Source organism: Gopherus evgoodei, chromosome 2, assembly GCF_007399415.2.
Source record: "Gopherus evgoodei ecotype Sinaloan lineage chromosome 2, rGopEvg1_v1.p, whole genome shotgun sequence".
In the NCBI taxonomy this organism is placed as follows: domain Eukaryota; kingdom Metazoa; phylum Chordata; order Testudines; family Testudinidae; genus Gopherus; species Gopherus evgoodei.
The window spans coordinates 265,380,931-265,399,849 of NC_044323.1; the positions used below are offsets into that span (position 1 = coordinate 265,380,931).

General features: G+C 39.9%; 1 protein-coding gene across 1 annotated transcript in view; it reads right to left on the reverse strand.

The window, feature by feature from the left end:
* NUDCD1 (NudC domain containing 1) overlaps nucleotides 1-18,919 on the reverse strand; it is a 176,107-nt gene that overhangs the window by 37,717 nt on the left and 119,471 nt on the right. The window contains 3 exon segments of the mRNA XM_030549466.1: nucleotides 6,799-6,878; nucleotides 6,881-6,922; nucleotides 17,463-17,466. Coding sequence (XP_030405326.1) covers nucleotides 6,799-6,878; nucleotides 6,881-6,922; nucleotides 17,463-17,466 — 126 coding nt within the window.

Below are 18,919 nucleotides of genomic sequence, written 5' to 3' on the forward strand. Positions count from 1 at the left end.
GACACACATGAGAATGAAACAAAACACAGATAGATTTTGAAGCAGAAGGCCACAACTTCTTATATTTTTAACTTTAATGAGAGAGAGACACCAACTCTCCATTTGTCTGAAAAAATTCCAGGCATTTACTTGTGTCCAATGTGATGTTAAAGGGCTTCCATGCCAAATATCTAGCATTCAGGGTTGGCTCCCTTCAGCTTATCCCCCTAGGATTCAGCCAGCCTCTGAATTCTCTTGCACTTCTCACAGGACAAAATGATGGTACACTCAAAAGATACCTCAGTCTGTGAAGAACTAAAGACTCTCCTCCTTCCTCCAGACGAGCAAGGTCAACAAGCCAACTTTTGGGTCTCTTATGCAGATTCATAGAAATGCAGAGCTGGAAGGGAGCTTGAGTGGTCATCTATACCAGATCCCTGTGCTAAGGCAGGTCCAAGTAAACCTACACTATCCCTGACAGCGTTTATCTAACCTGTTCTTAAAAATCTCCAAAGACAGGAATTACATAACCTCCCTTGCTAACCCATTCCAGGGCTTAGTTAGAAAGTTTTCCTGACATCTACCCTAAATCTCCCTTGCTGCAGATTAGGACCATTACTACTTGTCCTACATTCAGTGAACATGGAGAACAATTGATCATCATCCTCTTTTTAACTGTCCTCAACATATTTGCTGCAAGGAGGGTATAGATACTTTGCTGGTGTTGCCCTGAGAGAAAAATCCCTTCCTGACCCTAAAATCTGTCAATCAGTCAGACCACAGCATATTGGAAACACTGTTCAAACTATCTCTCTACTATAGGGCAAGTAGGGTGGGGCAGCAAGTGTTGCTGAATGGCTGTTACCTGTCTTGAGGAATTCACAAAACAAGGAAGGTGTGGGGGCAGGGGCTGAAAAAGAATTCAACTCTCCCCCATTTCCCCACAGCCTAGCCAATGACAGCAGGGAGAGGCAGAAAATTCTTTTCTCCATCTCAGGGAGGATCTACATATGTGCTCTAGGCAGGGGGAAAGAAAGGAGGGCTTGTGAGTAGCCTGAGCCTATTCCTCATCTTGTTCTCAGGACCAAAGGGTTGTCTGTCACCTATGGGATGAGGGGGATTTAATGATGTATTTTAAAAACAAATCAATTTGCATTGAGCCTGTTCTTTCCTAGTAACCAGATGCCAATTATTTGATCTTTGAGTGTAAAGAGGAGTTCTCTCATCTCATAAGCATCTCTTTGCTTGTTATATGTACAGTTTCTATAATGATCTTCCCCACAATGATTGCAGTTAATATATTAGCTTCTTGAGTTGGACACAAACAAGATGCATTATTTACTCTCACATACAGTACTTTGGAGAAAGTGCTTTGTTGATTAGTCATGGAAGATTATTTTTCAGCAAACAGCAACCTATTCTTATAAAAACCATAAACAGATTTGTGAAATACTGGAACAATTTTCTACTAGTTCTGAAAATATTCAACTAGTATGAAAGATGTTTTCATGCACTGTTTGATCTTCAGGGATATAGCACTTAGCATCCACTGCTTTGATACACAAGACTTCTCCCGTTCAGAATCTATTTTCATATATGGTAGAGTTTATAAGCGAAATGAGTTTGGTAGTTTTAAATCTAATCCATGGGGCGTATTTTCTCACATTAGAGCACCATATAATTTAGCAAATATAATGCAAGTCAGAAACACAGCTATGTTGTAACCCATGCATCACATCTGCTTGCTAATACTTCCAACAATAGCAAGTGCTACTGAAACATCACTTTAATAAGAATGAACAAATTAATTCAAAATCACTTTTTATAAAAAAGACTATTTGCAAATGACTAAACTTGCCCAATACTAGTGCAAAGACACCAGAAGAACTACTAGTCAAGCAAGTATCCAAGACAAAAGTGGAGCACAACACAGATTGCTAAACAGGCAGTATATGTTGCCTCTGACTACTGGACAGATTTCATTTTTGGTTTTGAATATTGACATTTGTTCTATCTACAGTTTGCAAAGATAAACTAAGCTCCTCTGAATCCCATCTACTCAACTACCCCAAACAAACAGATGTAACTGGGATAATCCATGGGAAGGGAAAAAATGACTGTAAGCAAAACTTTGTGAAGCAGGAAAAAACAGAAAATGTACACTTTCTTTTTACATAGATTAGATGAGGGTATATCATTTAGGCTGATGGAACTCACAAAGACCTCATAACTATTCTCTCTGCACATTTTCAGTTCAGTAAGAAGTATTTGTGCAGATTCTGCCATTATACTAGGATGCACAATGAATCACAACTGTGCCCTATGATTCTCCAAGTTCCTAAGTATAGGGATTTTTTCCTCCATTATTTTCCCTGAAACATACTTGCACTTGTTGACAGTCTAGCCTCAATAGCTTGTATAAGCTCTGTGAACAAGAGAATTCAAAAGAGTTCTGACTTTACTGAAAGAAGCCCATAGGGAGGCATTCACACCTTCTCAAGTAATCACTGTTAAAATGTGTTAAAGATGTTAATTTAAAAAAAAAGTTATTAAATTGATTTGAAAGAATTAAAATGTTTCCTCTCCACACATTTTTCTAATGTTCTTAAACATAATTATTCCTGCATTGATTATATGAAGATGTGCATTGTAAATGGCTTCGCGATCATTCAGCCATCTATTGTAACCAAGCTTGAAACAAATGACTCTTTCATGCAAGTCTCACAAATTTGGGGTAGGGTGTTAAGTTCGAGACATATGCTGTGCTTAGATGAAAGATACTGACCACTGTGTAAGCTATAACGACACTCAATCTACTGCTCTCACATTATTACATTGAAAATAAACACTTCCTAAGAAATCATATTTTAATAGGTGAGTTCAAGACCGTAAGCTGTTTATTTCAGCATGACAAGGGGTAATTCTTACATATCAATTGTACTGTTTAGAAAGAAAAAAAGGAAAACATACTTTTTTCTGGTAAACTCAAAATGCATTCAGCAGAATGGTTGGTTTCTACTTTCTTAAATCCTTAGTTTGAATTTATTCCCAATTGCTGCTACTATATTCTTTTAAAATTAGTATTAGGCTATATCAAATGCACAACTTCTAAACGCAGCCTACAATACCAAGTAGTAATATTTCTGCGGACTGCTAGCTTCAAGAGATGAAAGATTGGATTACCATTTGAGTTCAGCTCTGATGTCTCAGTCAAATGCTCTTACCTTGGGAAAAGTGTCATGAGTTCTTTAATAACGAGTAATGAGAACCTCAGTTTTATTTCTCATCTGAAAGGTAGCACTTTCATTAGACAGTATCCTCTATCAACACCCTGGGGCATTAGTTCTGTATCAATTTATAGGTAAGAGAGTGCCACTTGCTGAATCACCTAGCAAGTGAATTTTTCTAAGTAGTCAGAGCTTTAAATATTGCATGAAAATGAAGATAAATATCATAGTTGCCAGCAAATGTTACAATTTACTCTGTGTTAAAGATGCCACATTTTATCAAACATTTGAGAACTGAATTCCAACTCATCTATTGAGCCGAACACAAAAAGTGTATAACTATTCACAACTCATGATCACAGAAATAAAACCCCTATTGACGAAAAAAAAAAAACCTATGGGAAAAAACTTTCAAAAGGAAAAACAGTTATATAAAAGCATATTATAAAATTTAAATTAAAGTCAATCTAGATTTTTAGTGGAAACAAATCTGTTTTTAAATTAAATCATTTATTAAATGTGTAAGATAAGATTAATACTGTTCTTGTCTCATATAATTATGAGTAAAACCAGTAAAAACCAATCAGTGGTTATTCTTTAAATCTCAAATCACATGGTAACTTCCATTTTCTAATTTTATATTTTACTGATCCTTAAGAGATTTTATACCTATTAATTCTCAAGGGAGACAATCATCCCACTGCAGAGTGCACACACAAGGCCCTGAGCATCACTTAGGTGCACTGCGCTGATGTGACCAGATATCAAGCTGTGGGAATGACCTCCCTTGGAGCAGAACAGGCAACACTTTGTTGCTCAAGGTGGCAAAGAGGCTTTCCCCTGGTTTACACAAGCGCTGGCAGATGTTGCAGAGAACAGGTCTTTGAACTCCCATTTGTGCTCTTATCCAAAGCATCTGGAATGGGAGTCTGCAACTGTATTCTGGACACCTGGTAGATATGCTGGTATTTTTATCTGATGGGAGATGCCCCAGTTCCACAGCTTTCACGACTCTGAGCATAAGGACTGGGATCTTGAGGGGACTGACCACTGAGAAGCCAGTCATCCAGATATGGGAACACTGATATTCCTGACTGAGCCACTACCACTGAGATCGAATGATGGAATTATGGTAGCTAATGTCATCATTCTGAACTGTTGTGCTAGGACACAGTTCAAATTCTTGAGGTCAAGGATTGGTCTCCACCCTCTACCTTTCTTGGGAACAAGGGAGGAACTGGAATAGAACCCTCTTCTGAGGAACTCTCGTGGGACTGATTCTATTGCTCCTATGAGGAGGAGAGATGGAACTTTTTTTAGTAGCTCCTTGTAATAAGTGTCCCTGAAAAGGGTCAGGTAGGGGGGTGAGGAGGAGGAATGAAATGGAAGTGGATAGAGTAACCCACTTTGATGAGCTCCAGTATCCATTTATCTGAGGTAAGGTACTCCCAGGCAAGTAAGAAGCATGATAGATTATCTCCAAAGGAGGAGTAGTTGCACAACAGCTGCCTGATGCCCTCGACTGAAGTGCCAAAATTGCCTCTTAGAGGGAGTGGCTGATTGAGTAGAAGTAGGGGTGAGAGGCCCCCGTTTCTAAGGTCTGGACTTTCTCCTGAAGGATTCCTGAGGCTTAATGAAAGTGTGTGGATGGTACTGGAATGATCTTGATATGTGAGTGGGATGGGATGTATTATACTGCCTTTTCACTGCAAGTACATAAATGGGACCTTTCCCTGGGGACAGACGTTCAGGATGTCTACAAAGAAATATTTTGACTCTTGGACTTCCTTTACTGGAATCTGAAGAGTGTTCACTAGCCTTTCCATCCCATTCTGGAAGGTCTTAAAATCAGCAGCATAGGAGAGGGGGTGGTGCCTTGTCTGGACATGAATAGGACTTTACAGATTGAGATGAGATCTCCTCAGCCAGAAATTCTTGCTCCTCCTGTATATCGCCCAGTACTGGAGAAGTGTGCAGTATTGAAGCGCACAGTACTGGAGGATGGTTTGTACGTGTTGGTATACGGTATGATACCAGTGGGTGCCAGTGCTTTCTCTTAGGCAGCCAATGGAGTTGGTTGCCATAGTGGCCCCATGTGTCCCAGTAATCTCACTACAGTGGGTGAAAGGGAACGGATTCCAAAGATAATCTCTCTCTGGGCATATGACATTTGGTGCGTTTCCTAAGATCCTCATCATGAAAGGAACATATGGTGGTAGAGTAGTATAGTATCAGGACGGATCCCAAAACCAAAAACTCTGAGTCCAACAAATCTTTCCCTGAGCTAAGGATCAGGGTGGCCTCCAATGTCTTAACTGGTACCAAAGCCTGGAGACTTAAGCAAGTCTCAACTTGCTACTTTCTCAGAGGTACTGAGGACATGGCACTGGTAGATCTTCATATTGGTGACTCTGGGTTCATGAGAGAGAATGAGATCCTCTGAAGAAAGGAACTGGGAAGGAGGTAGAGGGCTCCGATAGCCTTACATGAAGTTTGGGATGGTTCTGACTGGCGAGATGGAGACTGTTGAGGTATCAAGGTAATTGCGTGTCATCTCCTCTTTCAGAGGTATGGTTAGATGCTGCTACCATCGCACTGATGATAGATCTGTGTTTCTTGCAGTGCTGCAAGCTGTCAGACTGTGCTGCCTCAGTAGTTGTTCTGGTGATAGCTATGTCCAAATGAGGTTTTGCCTTTGTACCAAAGCTTCAGTACCACACTCAGTCGGAGCTTCTACAATAACCTTAGAGGGATGAGAGGTCTCCTGAGAATGGGTCTTATGGGGCTCTCTCTTTTCTTCATTTCCTTGAAGAGATAGGTTTCCTCTTCTTTAGAGTTTTATTGTCCAGAACTGCAAATGAAGCAGCAGCAAGGACTGAGATGGCCTATGACCAATGCTCCGGGGGATAGGGACTTTCCAGAGCTAGGACTGAAAGATCCAAGAAGTGGAGGGAAAGGAGACCTCCTCCCCTCTTCTACTAACACACCAGTGTTACTTATTTATTTTATTTATCAAAAGAATGCAGAAACAACTACTCAAATAAATAAGGTAAAGAATTCACAAAATGAAGGCAGGAAGCTGCATACAGAAGAACTCTTTCTTAGACACAGGCAGTTGAGAAAGAACAGTGTGGTGGCAGGCTCATTCCTCCCCATAACCTCTCATTAAGAGCATGAGGCATTGCTCTCCTACAGTCACTACATTGTAGCTGCTGGTTGCAATTGCATGCACACATCCTATAGTGGAGCACCGACAGGAACATATACTAGAAGAACTTAGATTTCCAAAATAGCATGGTTGTATAAGCATCATCAATTAAAACCTGTACTGGGGAGAGATTTTCCATTTTTGCAGAAGCGTACTGCTACAGCATATATATTTGTGCAAATACGCAGCAACTATTACTGAGGTTTTTCATTACAGAAAATATTTACAAGATTTCAATGAAGCTACACCAATTTATACCAGCTGAGTGTCTGGTGTGGTTTTTAAGATGTCTCACCACAGAAAACAGAAATCAAGATTTTTCAGTATAGAAGTATGAAGGTGAGATACTTGGGTAAGCATAATTGGATTTCATATTTCACTTACCACATGAGTGATTTTCAAGGTGTTACCATCAAATCTGCATAAGCTTGTGCTGTCTTCAAGAAAAATATCACATTCCTCAATTCCTGTGCATTACAAGGAGGGTTTTCTTTGTCAGGGTTGGATTCTGAAACCAGAAACAATTAAATGCACTGAAAATCTGAAATACCTGGTACACAATATTATACTAAACTATATATTCATAATGAAGCTTTACAGATCAACAGCAATGATTTATATAACAATTTACAGTTCTGCAGCTTCTTCATACTCAATGATCCAAAGCATTTCATACATTTACTTATCTACCAGAAAAGCAGCCACTCTGGAGTGGAAGGTAGTAGATAACTGGTATGCAACACAATGGTGCAACAGAGTTGGAAGGGGAACTTTTTGTTGAGGAATACCTGGACAATTCTCTTCTCTTAGGGAAAGTGCCATGCAATCCTTAATGTCTATGTATATCAAATAAAACTTGCATTTAAAAGGTCTCTTCCAAAAACCTCAAAATAAACTTCATGGTAATCATTTAGCTACTGTACCCAGTAAAGGCTAGGAACCTTGCTGGAATGGAACTAAGGTTTCAGTTTGTCCAGGGCCAAATTTAAGTCAATGGATTTACATCAGGGATACATATGGTTCCAATCTAGGTATTTCAAACTAAAGTAATCCCTTCAACTAATGGTTATGTTACTTGTCATAGCACAGCTATACTCCTAGATTCACATGTGTACGTTAATTTTGCATTCATTGGAACTGAAGTGTAGAGACCTTTTCATTTGCTTAGGATACTGACAAAGAATACTCACAAAGGAGTGTTTCTATTTTGACTTTGTTCACTTGTGGGTGGCCCTTTGGATTGTCTACACCTTTTACCAGTTGCCATGCTTCTCCCACACTTATTACATTGATGGCATAGTAAAGTGTCATCGCAGTGAGATAGGTGTTTTTATCTTCAGTTTTAAACCTAGCAGAAATGCCAGAAAGTGATGGGATGACTCACTATGTAGTAGCTCCTGTTTATCTTCCAAATACAAACCTCCTCTCAGCACTTCTAGTAATCACATAAAATGGACATAAGATTTATAGCTCTCTTATCCTTCTGATAATGGAAAAGGATATACGCTTGGCCTTTGGCTGACATTTCTCAAGGCAAAAATTGAGAGCACAGTATGTAGTGGATATGTGCTAAGGGAGATGCACTCAGGAAAGCAGATAACCAGCCCTTTCTTAAAAAAAAAAAAATCACTTTAATAAACTAGGCTTCATAAAGTACTAGAATTTCTCTCTGGCTTTCTAGCTAGGCAATGATAAAGTACTCAATTTACAACTGTAAGGAACAGTTGTACATTGAAAGGGGATTTATTACTGTTGATAAGCTACAGTATTTTCCATCTCTAATTTCTAGGAATCAAAGAAAAGTGAGACTTTGGTCAAAGGTATTAGTCTGAAATCACAGCTAGTCATAGTACAGACAATTTTTACCAATATCTGGATGGAGGAAACAGTGGGCAGCCTGACTTTGGAGGCGGGGGGAGGGAGGGGCTGTTATGAGGAAAGGTTTCTTCTGAGAGAAGTTGAGCTTCTTAGTGGACAAGAGACTTCAAATTCACTTTCTAACAGAAGCTTTCAAAATTACGAGGTGTGAGCACGTGTGGATGTGTGTGTTTTTTGAAGTTTGACCAAAGTGAATTTGTTTATGCTTTGTATTTATTGCCTCCTTCTTGCATTTTGCCTATAGATTGGAATTTTTGATCCTGAACAAATGAAAAGCAGTTTATGCTAGAAATTTCAATCTTGTCATGTTCAGCAGCCTTTCACGAAGGAAGGAAACAATCCAAAGCACAAGTTAACTGGTTGAGCTGTTTTAGAGTTCTTCAGTTTCACACATGCCTGTTAGAACTTTTTCCAGTCATGTTTTTGGATGATTTCTGTTACGTTTTTTTATACCTCTAGTAAAGCTACTTCCTTTTAGGCTGCGTTGGTGAAAGGTGCATAGCAAGTAAACAACACCTTTCTCCCTTTTTTCTCTTCATAATGGTACCTGCTTTGCTTGGAGATGAAGAGCTAACAGCCAAGGCATGGTGCCAGAATTAGAGTAGCTGATGTTTTATCCTGAAAGACAGTTACATCTAGTTCTCAGGCATCTGCTCAAAGGACATGATTCTTGAGAGTCCTTTCTTAAAATTATTATTCTTGCATATGGATGCCACAGCATAATACTGTTCAAATTGAGAAAATGAGAGAAAACATTTGCTCAGAGATTACGAGTCTATTCATGAGTTGATTGGGTTGAAGTTAGAACATAAGAACGGTCATATCAGGTCAGACCAAAGGTCCATCTAGCCCAGTATCTGTCTACCAACAGTGGCCATGCCAGGTGCCCCAGAGGGAGTGAAGCTAACAGGCAATGATCAAGCGATCTCTCTCCTGCCATCCATCTCCATCCTCTGATGAACAGAGGCTAGGAACATCATCTTTACCCTCCTGGCTAACAGCCATTTATGGACTTAGCCACCATGAATTTAATCCAGTTCCCTTTTAAACATGTTATAGTCCCAGCATTCACAGCCTCCTCAGGTAAGGAGTTCCACAAGTTGACTGTGCGCTGTGGGAAGAAGAACTTCCTTTTATTTGTTTTAAACCTGCTACCTATTAATTTCATTTGGTGACCCCTAGTTCTTGTATTATGGGAATAAGTAAATAACTTTTCCCTATCCACTTTCTCTACATCACTCATGATTTTATAGACCTCTATCATATCCCCCCCTTAGTCTCCTTTCTTTTCCAAGCTGAAGAGGCCTAGCCTCTTTAATCTTTCCTCGTATGGGACCCTCTCAAACCCCTAATCATTTTTAGTTGCCCTTTTATGAACCTTTTCTAGTGCTAGAATATCTTTTTGAGGTGAGGAGGACCACATCTGTACACAGTATTCGAGATGCGGGCGTACCATGGATTTATATAAGGGCAATAAATTATTCTCAGTCTTATTCTCTATCCCCTTTTTAATGATTCCTAACATCCTGTTTGCTTTTTTGACTGCCTCTGCGCACTGCGTGGACATCTTCAGAGAACTGTCCACGATGATGCCAAGACCTTTTTCCTGACTCGTTGTAGCTAAATTAGCCCCCATCATATTGTATGTATATTTCGGGTTATTTTTTCCAATGTGCATTACTTACATTTATCCACATTAAATTTCATTTGCCATTTTGTTGCCCAATGACTTGGTTTGGTGAGATCTTTTTGAAGTTCTTCACAATCTGCTTTGGTTTTAACTATCTTGAGTAGTTTAGTATCATCTGCAAACTTTGCCACCTCACTATTTACCCCTTTCTCCAGATCATTTATGAATAAATTGAATAGGAGTGGCCCAAGACTGACCCCTGGGGAACACCACTAGTTACCTCTCTCCATTCTGAGAATTTACCATTAATTCCTACCCTTTGTTCCCTGTCTTTTAACTAGTTCTCAATCCATGAAAGGACCTTCCCTTTTATCCCATGACAGCTTAATTTACATAAGAGCCTTTGGTGAGGGACCTTGTCAAAGGCTTTCTGGAAATCTAAGTACACTATGTCTACTGGATGCCCCTTGTCCACATGTTTGTTGACCCCTTCAAAGAACTCTAATAGATTAGTAAGACACGATTTCCCTTTACAGAAAACATGTTGACTATTGCTCAACAGTTTATGTTTTTCTATGTGTCTGACAATTTTATTCTTAACTATTGATTCGACTAATTTGCCCAGTAACGACATTAGACTTACCAGTCTGTAAATGCCGGGATCACCTCTACAGCACTTTTTAAATATTGGCGTTACATTAGCTAACTTCCAGTCATTGGGTACCGAAGCCGATTTAAAGGACAGGTTAAAAACCTTAGTTAATAGTTCTGCAACTTCACATTTGAGTTCTTTCAGAACTCTTTGGTGAATGCCATCTGGTCCCGGTGACTTGTTAACGTTGAGTTTATCAATTAATTCCAAAACCGCCTCTAGTGACACTTCAATCTGTAACAGTTCCTCAGATTTGTCACCTACAAAAACCGGCTCAGGTTTGGGAATCTCCCTAACATCCTCAGCCGTGAAGACTGAAGCAAAGAATCCATTTAGTTTCTCCGCAATGACTTTATCGTCTTTAAGCGCTCCTTTTGTATCTCGATTGTCAAGGGGCCCTTCACTGGTTGTTTAGCAGGCTTCCTGCTTCTGATGTACTTAAACATTTTGTTATTACCTTTGGAGTTTTTGGCTAGCCGTTCTTCAAACTCCTCTTTGGCTTTTCTTATTACACTCTTGCACTTAAGCTGGCAGTGTTTGTGCTTTCTATTTGCCTCAATAGGATTTGACTTCGACTTTTTAAAGGAAGTCTTTATCTCTCACTGCTTCTTTTACATGGTTGTTGAGCCACAGTGGCTCTTTTTTAGTTCTTTTACTGTGTTTCTTAATTTGGGGTATACATTGAAATTGAGCCTCTATTATGGTGTCTTTAAAAAGGGCCCATGCAATTTGCAGGGATTTCACTTTAGTCACTGCACCTTTTAACTTCTGTTTAACTAACCCCCTCATTTTTGTATAGTTCCCTCTTTTGAAATTAAATGCCACAGTGTTGGGCTGTTGAGGTGTTCTTCCCCCCCACAGGGATGTTGAATGCTATTGTATTATGGTCACTATTTCCAAGCGGTCCTGCTATAGTTACCTCTTGGACGAGCTCCTGCACTCCACTAAGGATTAAATCTAGTGTTGCCTTTCCCCTTGTGGGTTCCTGTACTAGCTGCTCCATGAAGCAGTCATTTAAAGTATCGAGAAATTTTATCTCTGCATTTCATCCTGAAGTGAAATGTTCCCAGTCAATATGGGGATAATTGAAATCTCCCACTATTATTGGGTTCTTAATTTTGATAGCCTCTCTAATTTCCCTTAGCATTTCATCCTCACTATTACTGTCCTGGTCAGGTGGTCGATAATAGATCCCTAATGTTATATTTTTATTAGACCATGAAATTTCTATCCATAGCGATTCTATGGAATATGTGGATTCGCTTAAGATTTTTACTTCATTTGAATCTACATTTTCTTTCACATACAGTGCCACTCCTCCCCCTGCACGACCCCTGTTCTGTCCTTCCGATATATTTTGTACCCTGGAATGATTGTGTCCCATTGATTGCTCTCAGTCCACCAGGTTTCTGTGATGCCTATTATATCAATATCGTCCTTTATCACAAGGCACTCTAGTTCACCCATCTTATTATTTAGACTTCTAGCATTTGTGTACAAGCACTTTAAAAACTTGTCCCTGTTTATTTGTCTGCCCTTATCTGATGTGCCAGATTCTTTTTTATGTGACTGTTTATCATCTGATCCGGCCCTTACATTATTCTCTTCCGTCCTCTGTTCCTATGACCTGGAGATTCCCTATCATCAGACTCTCCCCTAAGAGAAGTCTGTGTCCGAGCCACATACTCCTCTGCAGCAGTCAGCTTTCCCCCATCTCCTAGTTTAAAAACTGCTCTACAACCTTTTTAATGTTCAGTGCCAGCAGTCTGGTTCCACTTTGGTTTAGGTGGAGCCCATCTCTCCTGTATAGGCTCCTCCTATCCCAAAAGTTTTCCCAGTTCCTAATGAACATAAAGCCCTCCTCTCTACACCATCGTCTCATCCACGCATTGAGACTCTGAAGCTCTGCCTGCCTACCTGGCTCTGAGCGTGGAACTGGAAGCATTTCTGAGAATGCCATCATAGAGGTCCTGGATTTCAGTCTCTTCCCTAGCAGCCTAAATTTGGCTTCCAGGACATCTCTCCTACCCTTCCCTATGTCATTGATACCTACATGTACCACGACCACTGGCTCCTCCTCAACACTACACACAAGTCTGTCTAGATGCCTCGAGAGATCTGCAACCTTTGCACCAGGCAGGCAAGTCACCATACAGTTCTCCTGGTCATCAAAAACCCAGCTATGTTTCTAATGATCGAATCTCCCATTACTAACACCTGCCTTTTCCTAGCAGCTGGAGTTCCCTCCCCCGGAGAGGTAACCTCAGTGTGAGTGGCAACCCCAGCACCATCTGGAAGGAGGGTCCCAACTATGGGAAGGTTTCCCTCTGCTCCCATTGACTGCTTTGCTTCCCTGGGCCTTTCTTCCTCCTCAACAGCACAGAGGCTGTCTGAGCGGAGGTGGGACAATTCTACAGCGTCCCGGAAAGCCTCATCAACATACCTCTCTGCCTCTCTTAGCTCCTCCAGTTCTGCCACGCTGGCCTCCAAAGTCCGTACGTGGTCTCTGAGGGCCAGGAGCTCCTTGCACCAACTGCACACATTTTGAAAGTTCTGTGGCCTGCAACCTGAGCAGAGGTCGACTGAGATATGATCATGATGATCCCTTCTGGCCTTAATGTCTAGAGTATAGGCAGTTCAGAGGTACAGACCACAGATCTATTGCTGTCTCAAAACCTGTGACAGAAATATTATCTGCTATAAATAACAGTTTCTTCTCTTTATTTCATAGAGAAAATGAAAGCCTAAACTAGATGAATAAATTATTTGCCAAAACTGTAGTTTCAGGTCAGCCCAACTATTTGCGAATTTAACACAAATCTGCCAAATAGTTTTGGACAAATAAAATTTTTTGAACTAGATCACTAGGGGACTTATGCACCACTCACTAAACAATCAGAGGAGGAGGAGCAGAAGCAGCCACTCTCCCTAACACCCAAAAGTCCAGAGGTTAAGGACATTCACCCAGGATGTGGGTGATTCAGGTTCAAATCTCTGCTCTGGAGCAAGGAGTTGAACCAATCTCCCCTCTTAGTGCCTCAATCCCTGGGCTATTAGTTATTCTGGGGTGGGTCTCTCAATCGCTGATGTTGAAGATGCTCCTCTTTGTATGAATAATTAAAAACTAAATAATTAAAAATTAAAAAAATAATTAAAAACTGATTGGAGCAGGGACTCAAATTTGGGTGTCTCACATGCCTCATGAGTGCCCTAAATACCACACTCTATAGAATCATCCTCTCTCTCTCTCTTTGTGACCCAGTGCCATTCAAGTATTTCATACAATTTGGAATGGCAGAAATCAGGTCTGCACTCTATTAATCTTAAAACAATTTTTCCAGAGACCGAATTAAGAACATGCAGACTCTACCAAGTGCAATATTGCTGTAGGTCTCATTTTCAAAGTTTATAATAAAACACAACTCTGCCTTCTAAACTTTTTATTAGAAAACACCCTCCTGGAGCACTTCAATTTATTCTACCACAAAAAGTATTCTTTAGCAAACAGATGCAAATGAATAACAATGAGCCTTCATTTCAGATTGAAAGATTAGAATCAAAGTATTGTGCATGTTAGAAAAATATATTTTATTGGATTTTCTAAAATGATTATTTTTAAATATTTTAAAAATCTGAAAATTGCAATGGCATTTTAAATAAATTCTTACTTTGTAACTCAGCATCATTTTAATACAAATTAGTTTTAAAATAAAATACTAAAGTTCAGGTTTTAACTAAAAACAGTTTATGCCTTTTTAATCTTAACATTAACTAGCATTTTTGTTTCTCTCAATAGCTAAATCCATTGTTTGTAAATATAAAAATTTAACACTCCTGATTCACTAATAAAATACCATGTGTATAATTTAAGATTACCTGTAAAGTCACCAAAATATTGAATCATATCACCTATACACCACAGAATTTGACTTGCAAAATTCAACAATGATTTTAATAAAATGTTCTCTGGTTACTTTACATCACCTACTAGGTTATCAGCATTGACATGAATGGCAGTTGAGGGCACTGAGCAGGATCAAGCCTTATATAATGCATTTATTGCTATAAAAATCCAACTCAAAAAATTTACACTATGTGCTTAAGAAATCTGTTAAATAAGGTGAATTACTTTACAAGTTCAAACTACAGCTTAAACACTGGACACCTACCCTTCACCCCCCACAAAAAAAACAACAAACCCATCTGAAAGCTTTTTTTTTTTAAAAAAAAGTGTAACTCAAAAATTACACCACAAGTCGCTAATTGTGACTTAATGACCAAAAGACCAAAACTCTTTTCTCTTTAACCCCATCTGGAGGGGTGGAAAAAAGATTAATTCAAAACTTCAATCAGGATCCACAGGGAATCACACTTCCTAGATTTTATATCAGATACCACTTTCTAAATAAGCCCAAGGGGCAGTTAAAATGACAGGTTTTTTGTTTTAAACAGGACTTCCGGGATGATAAAAGAAGAGAAAGCTTCATACAAATGTGAGTTAAGCTTATCTTTTGCGATTTCTTGTTAAATGTCATTTGCACTCAATCAATATTAAACTATGTACAATTTCCCCATAGAGGAAAACGTAGAAGATACTCTAATTTATTAAAGAGAAGAATTTAAATCATAGTGGTTGGAATTTTACTTATTATTTTGATGTATTCATGGGCCAAATTAATCCTTCATGTAACATTCATAAGGTCGAGTTATGCCAAGGATGAATTTGGTTCTGAGTTTCTATATACTATGCTTGTTATATTTACATGACCATAACATATTTAAAAACCTATTTAATTCTCAACCCACCCGTAACAGTATTGCAATATATACTGCAGATTATTACAGGGGGGATGGTTGCACTGCCTATTAAGGTTGCCCAACACTTCTCGCTAAAAAAAAAATGTTTTTAGTGGTTTAAAGCTTTGCCAAACTTTAACCACTTAGGTTGAAATTATCCATGCTGTTGTCTGCCTCAGTGATTTTTCTGGAAATGTTCAGCAAAAAGGGTTCAGCTGTTTCCAAGAATGAGGCAAGGGGGGAAAATATGTTTTTACCTATGTTACAAAATTCTGGTGACTTCTTTGAAAAGCTCTAGCTCTCCCACGCTTTATAGCAAGGACTCAAAATTTGGTAGGAAGGTAACTTGACAGGGATGAGCCTTCTTCCTTCTCTATGAAAAATTTGGCCAAGTTATAAACTTTTGAAAAAAAAATCAGTGTGCACATGTTCAGTAGCAACTTGCTAGAGCTTAATAGATACAATTTCCAAAGGTTCCATCCTCACTGAGCATGCTTGAGCCTCTCAAGTGCTAGTGTTCCAACCGAAGTCAATAGGAGCTGCACTTTGAACACAAAGTGCTATACAATGCAAAGTTCTCTGAAAAATCAGGTCCTAAGCATTTCAGTTTGGACACATGAAGCTAGTGGAATTTTTTTACCTTAATCTTTGTGCCTGTGCTCCCCTTTGTCAACTGGAGATAATACCACCTTTATTATTAATAGTCATCATTATTTGTGAAACATTCAGAATCTCTAATGATGAGCATCACAGACAAACCATAAGGAAAGCAATTATTCTGTCTTCAAACCGGGATTTGAATAGTGTGCACTAAATAATGCATAGGGCCACACAATACTGAATAGCTGCTGTGTAACTACTTTTATTTAGCATGTGTATAGTTGTCTAGCCAAGCGATGACGTGGTGCAGTTATTCAAGGCCATCGCTGAACCTAGTCAGCAGGCACTCATCGTGTGTCATCGCCTGTGTCATGCTGCAGCTCCACAAGGGGTTGTCACAAAGGCCCCAGGATACTGGCTGGCTGCACAGAGACCTTGGCTGGTCCGGAAGCTGTTCAACAGGGACCATTCGTGACAGGTCATGTAGGCAAATTGTGGGGTTGGTTACAAGGCACTGGCTGGAGGTTATAACATATCCATTCCTCTCACCAGAGTGTTTCCGCTCTAACATCCTGGCATGGTGGATGAGACTATAATGGGTGACATGACAGCAAACGTGCAGCTGGTGGTTTAAAAAAAGTCATTGTGCAGTGGCAGGCTTGAGCTGGCGCATACTTGCTCCAGTAACTTGCCAGTGGCAACTTCTCGTCTGACATGAGGAGCAGCAATATTGCTCAGAACTGGAAGCCATGGGAGTGGTGTCGGACGCAGGGTGCCGGAGATGATACGCTTGGCATCATGTAACTGTGTATCAACCAGTTTGGTGTGTGATGATCGACTCCAAACTGGTGCGCAGTACTGCGCCACCGAATACAAGGTGGCAAGAGCTGACGTCCACAAAGTTGGAGCACGAGTACCCCATGATGAATCTGCCAGTTTGCTAAGAAGATTTGTTGTGCGTCTTAAACTTTAGCTGCTGTCTTCTTCAGGTGGGCATGATAACTCAGTCGTCTAAGGTCACACCTAGATAGATCGGTTCTACTTCATGCTTCACCTTCTGATAAACACTGTCTATCCTAGGTACTAAATGAAGCAGGGGGCCTGTGAAAAAAATAGTATCTGATTGCATAATTAAAGTCTGTATCAAAATGCACACACACTAAGGGGTCAAATTTAGGATGTATAAGCATAGTTAATTCTAGCATTTCATACCTTTTGAGTGCTTGACTTTGCAGCCTTGTTAATTTTTCTGTGTCATAAAATATAACAGTGGAATAATTATGAAAATGCCACTTGCTGTTTCATAGTTGAGAGCATTGAGATTGGCACTTAAAGCAGGGATTCAACTACTTTGTTATATATGAAAAATGCACCTTATCCTCCCCAAAGTTACAGCACTTTCAGTACTGAATGAATTTTCTGAGAATTTGCAAGTAAATGTGTTAATCAATTTAGGAGTTAATTTTAAAATGAGTCCTTTAAGAAATTTACCACTCTGTCAGACAAATTTTTGGCATGAACAATCTTTATAATAGAATAATTAAGACCTTTCAAAACTTCCCATATAGTTAAAACTCATTGAAAATTCATAATTGGGCTATAATTATTTAATTACGATTACTGAACTTTTTGCCATCACTTTTCTAACTGAAACTTAAGTCTTCAGCAGGGGCTGATGAGTAGTGTTCTATTACTGAGAACTTTGCTCTTTCAAAAAAGGCTCCATTCATTCGCAATGGGAGTGAGGCAAAAGTACCTTTCGAGGAAAAGGTTCACCCAGGGCAGAAATTGTATCCAATAATCATCATTGTGCACAGTCAGACTGTGCGATATAATGTTGTAAGACAACAGTCTCATCTCCGTGATAGTTACAGTGAGACTCATTCAAGCAGACAATGGTCTCACCCACTCAGACATGGATAGATCTCCAGTGCAGAAGACACACTAAAATATAAAAATCACGTCCATGTCTTTGCCTGATCATCACTTCCTTAAAAGAGAAGTTCTCCCCAATATCTTTGATTCTAGAAGCAGGAAGAACCACACAGCGCCACCTTTGAAGCTCATGGACTTTGTAAGGATTACTATACACCATGCCAGAGAATACTATCCTTCTCCAAAATCAGTTCTGGTAAAACATCAGGACCTCTCACCATTCACAGCTGACACACTGGCCCCAAATATATATCAGCATATTACCCGGACCCAGCGAGTTTAAGCACAAGGGCAGAAGCCTAGAGCACCAAGGGGTAATGACCAGCTGAGAATCAGTGTGCAGTATAAGGAATTCACATGAACTTATGTCACAGAGGTGACTGAAGTCTAAAGATGCTTTTTCTTGACCATAAAAATGTGAGCAAATTTTGAACAATCAAATTGCTCCACATCTTCAATTGTGCAATGAATTTAGACTGCCTCTTAGTTACAGTTTGGCCACTTCTAACTGTGAGATACATTCCATCTACTCCGAGAATCTGAGCGTCAATTTGGGTCTAAAATAAGTGTTTGACAAAAACTCTGCACATTACTCACCACATCAGACTGGACCCAGGGTTCCCAAACTTGGTTCATGGCTTGTTCAGGGTAAGCCCCCTGGTGGGCCACAAGACGCTTTGTTTACCTGAGCATCCGCAGGTACGGCCGCTCGCAGCTCCCAGTGGCTGCGGTTCGCCGTTCCTGGTGAATGGGAGCTGCAGGAAGCGGCGTGGGCCAGGCCACCACTTCTCACAGCTCCCATTGGCCGTGAACAGCAAACTTCAGCCATTGGGAGCTGCAAGCAGCCGTACCTGCGGATGCTCAGGTAAACAAAGCATCCTGAAGTTCACCAGGGGCTTACCTTGAACAAGCCGTGAACCAAATTTGGGAACCCCTGGACTGGACCCACTCACTGCAGATAGAGATATTAAAAGACACCCAAAGGTATGTGCCTTCATCTGAGAGCTAGATAA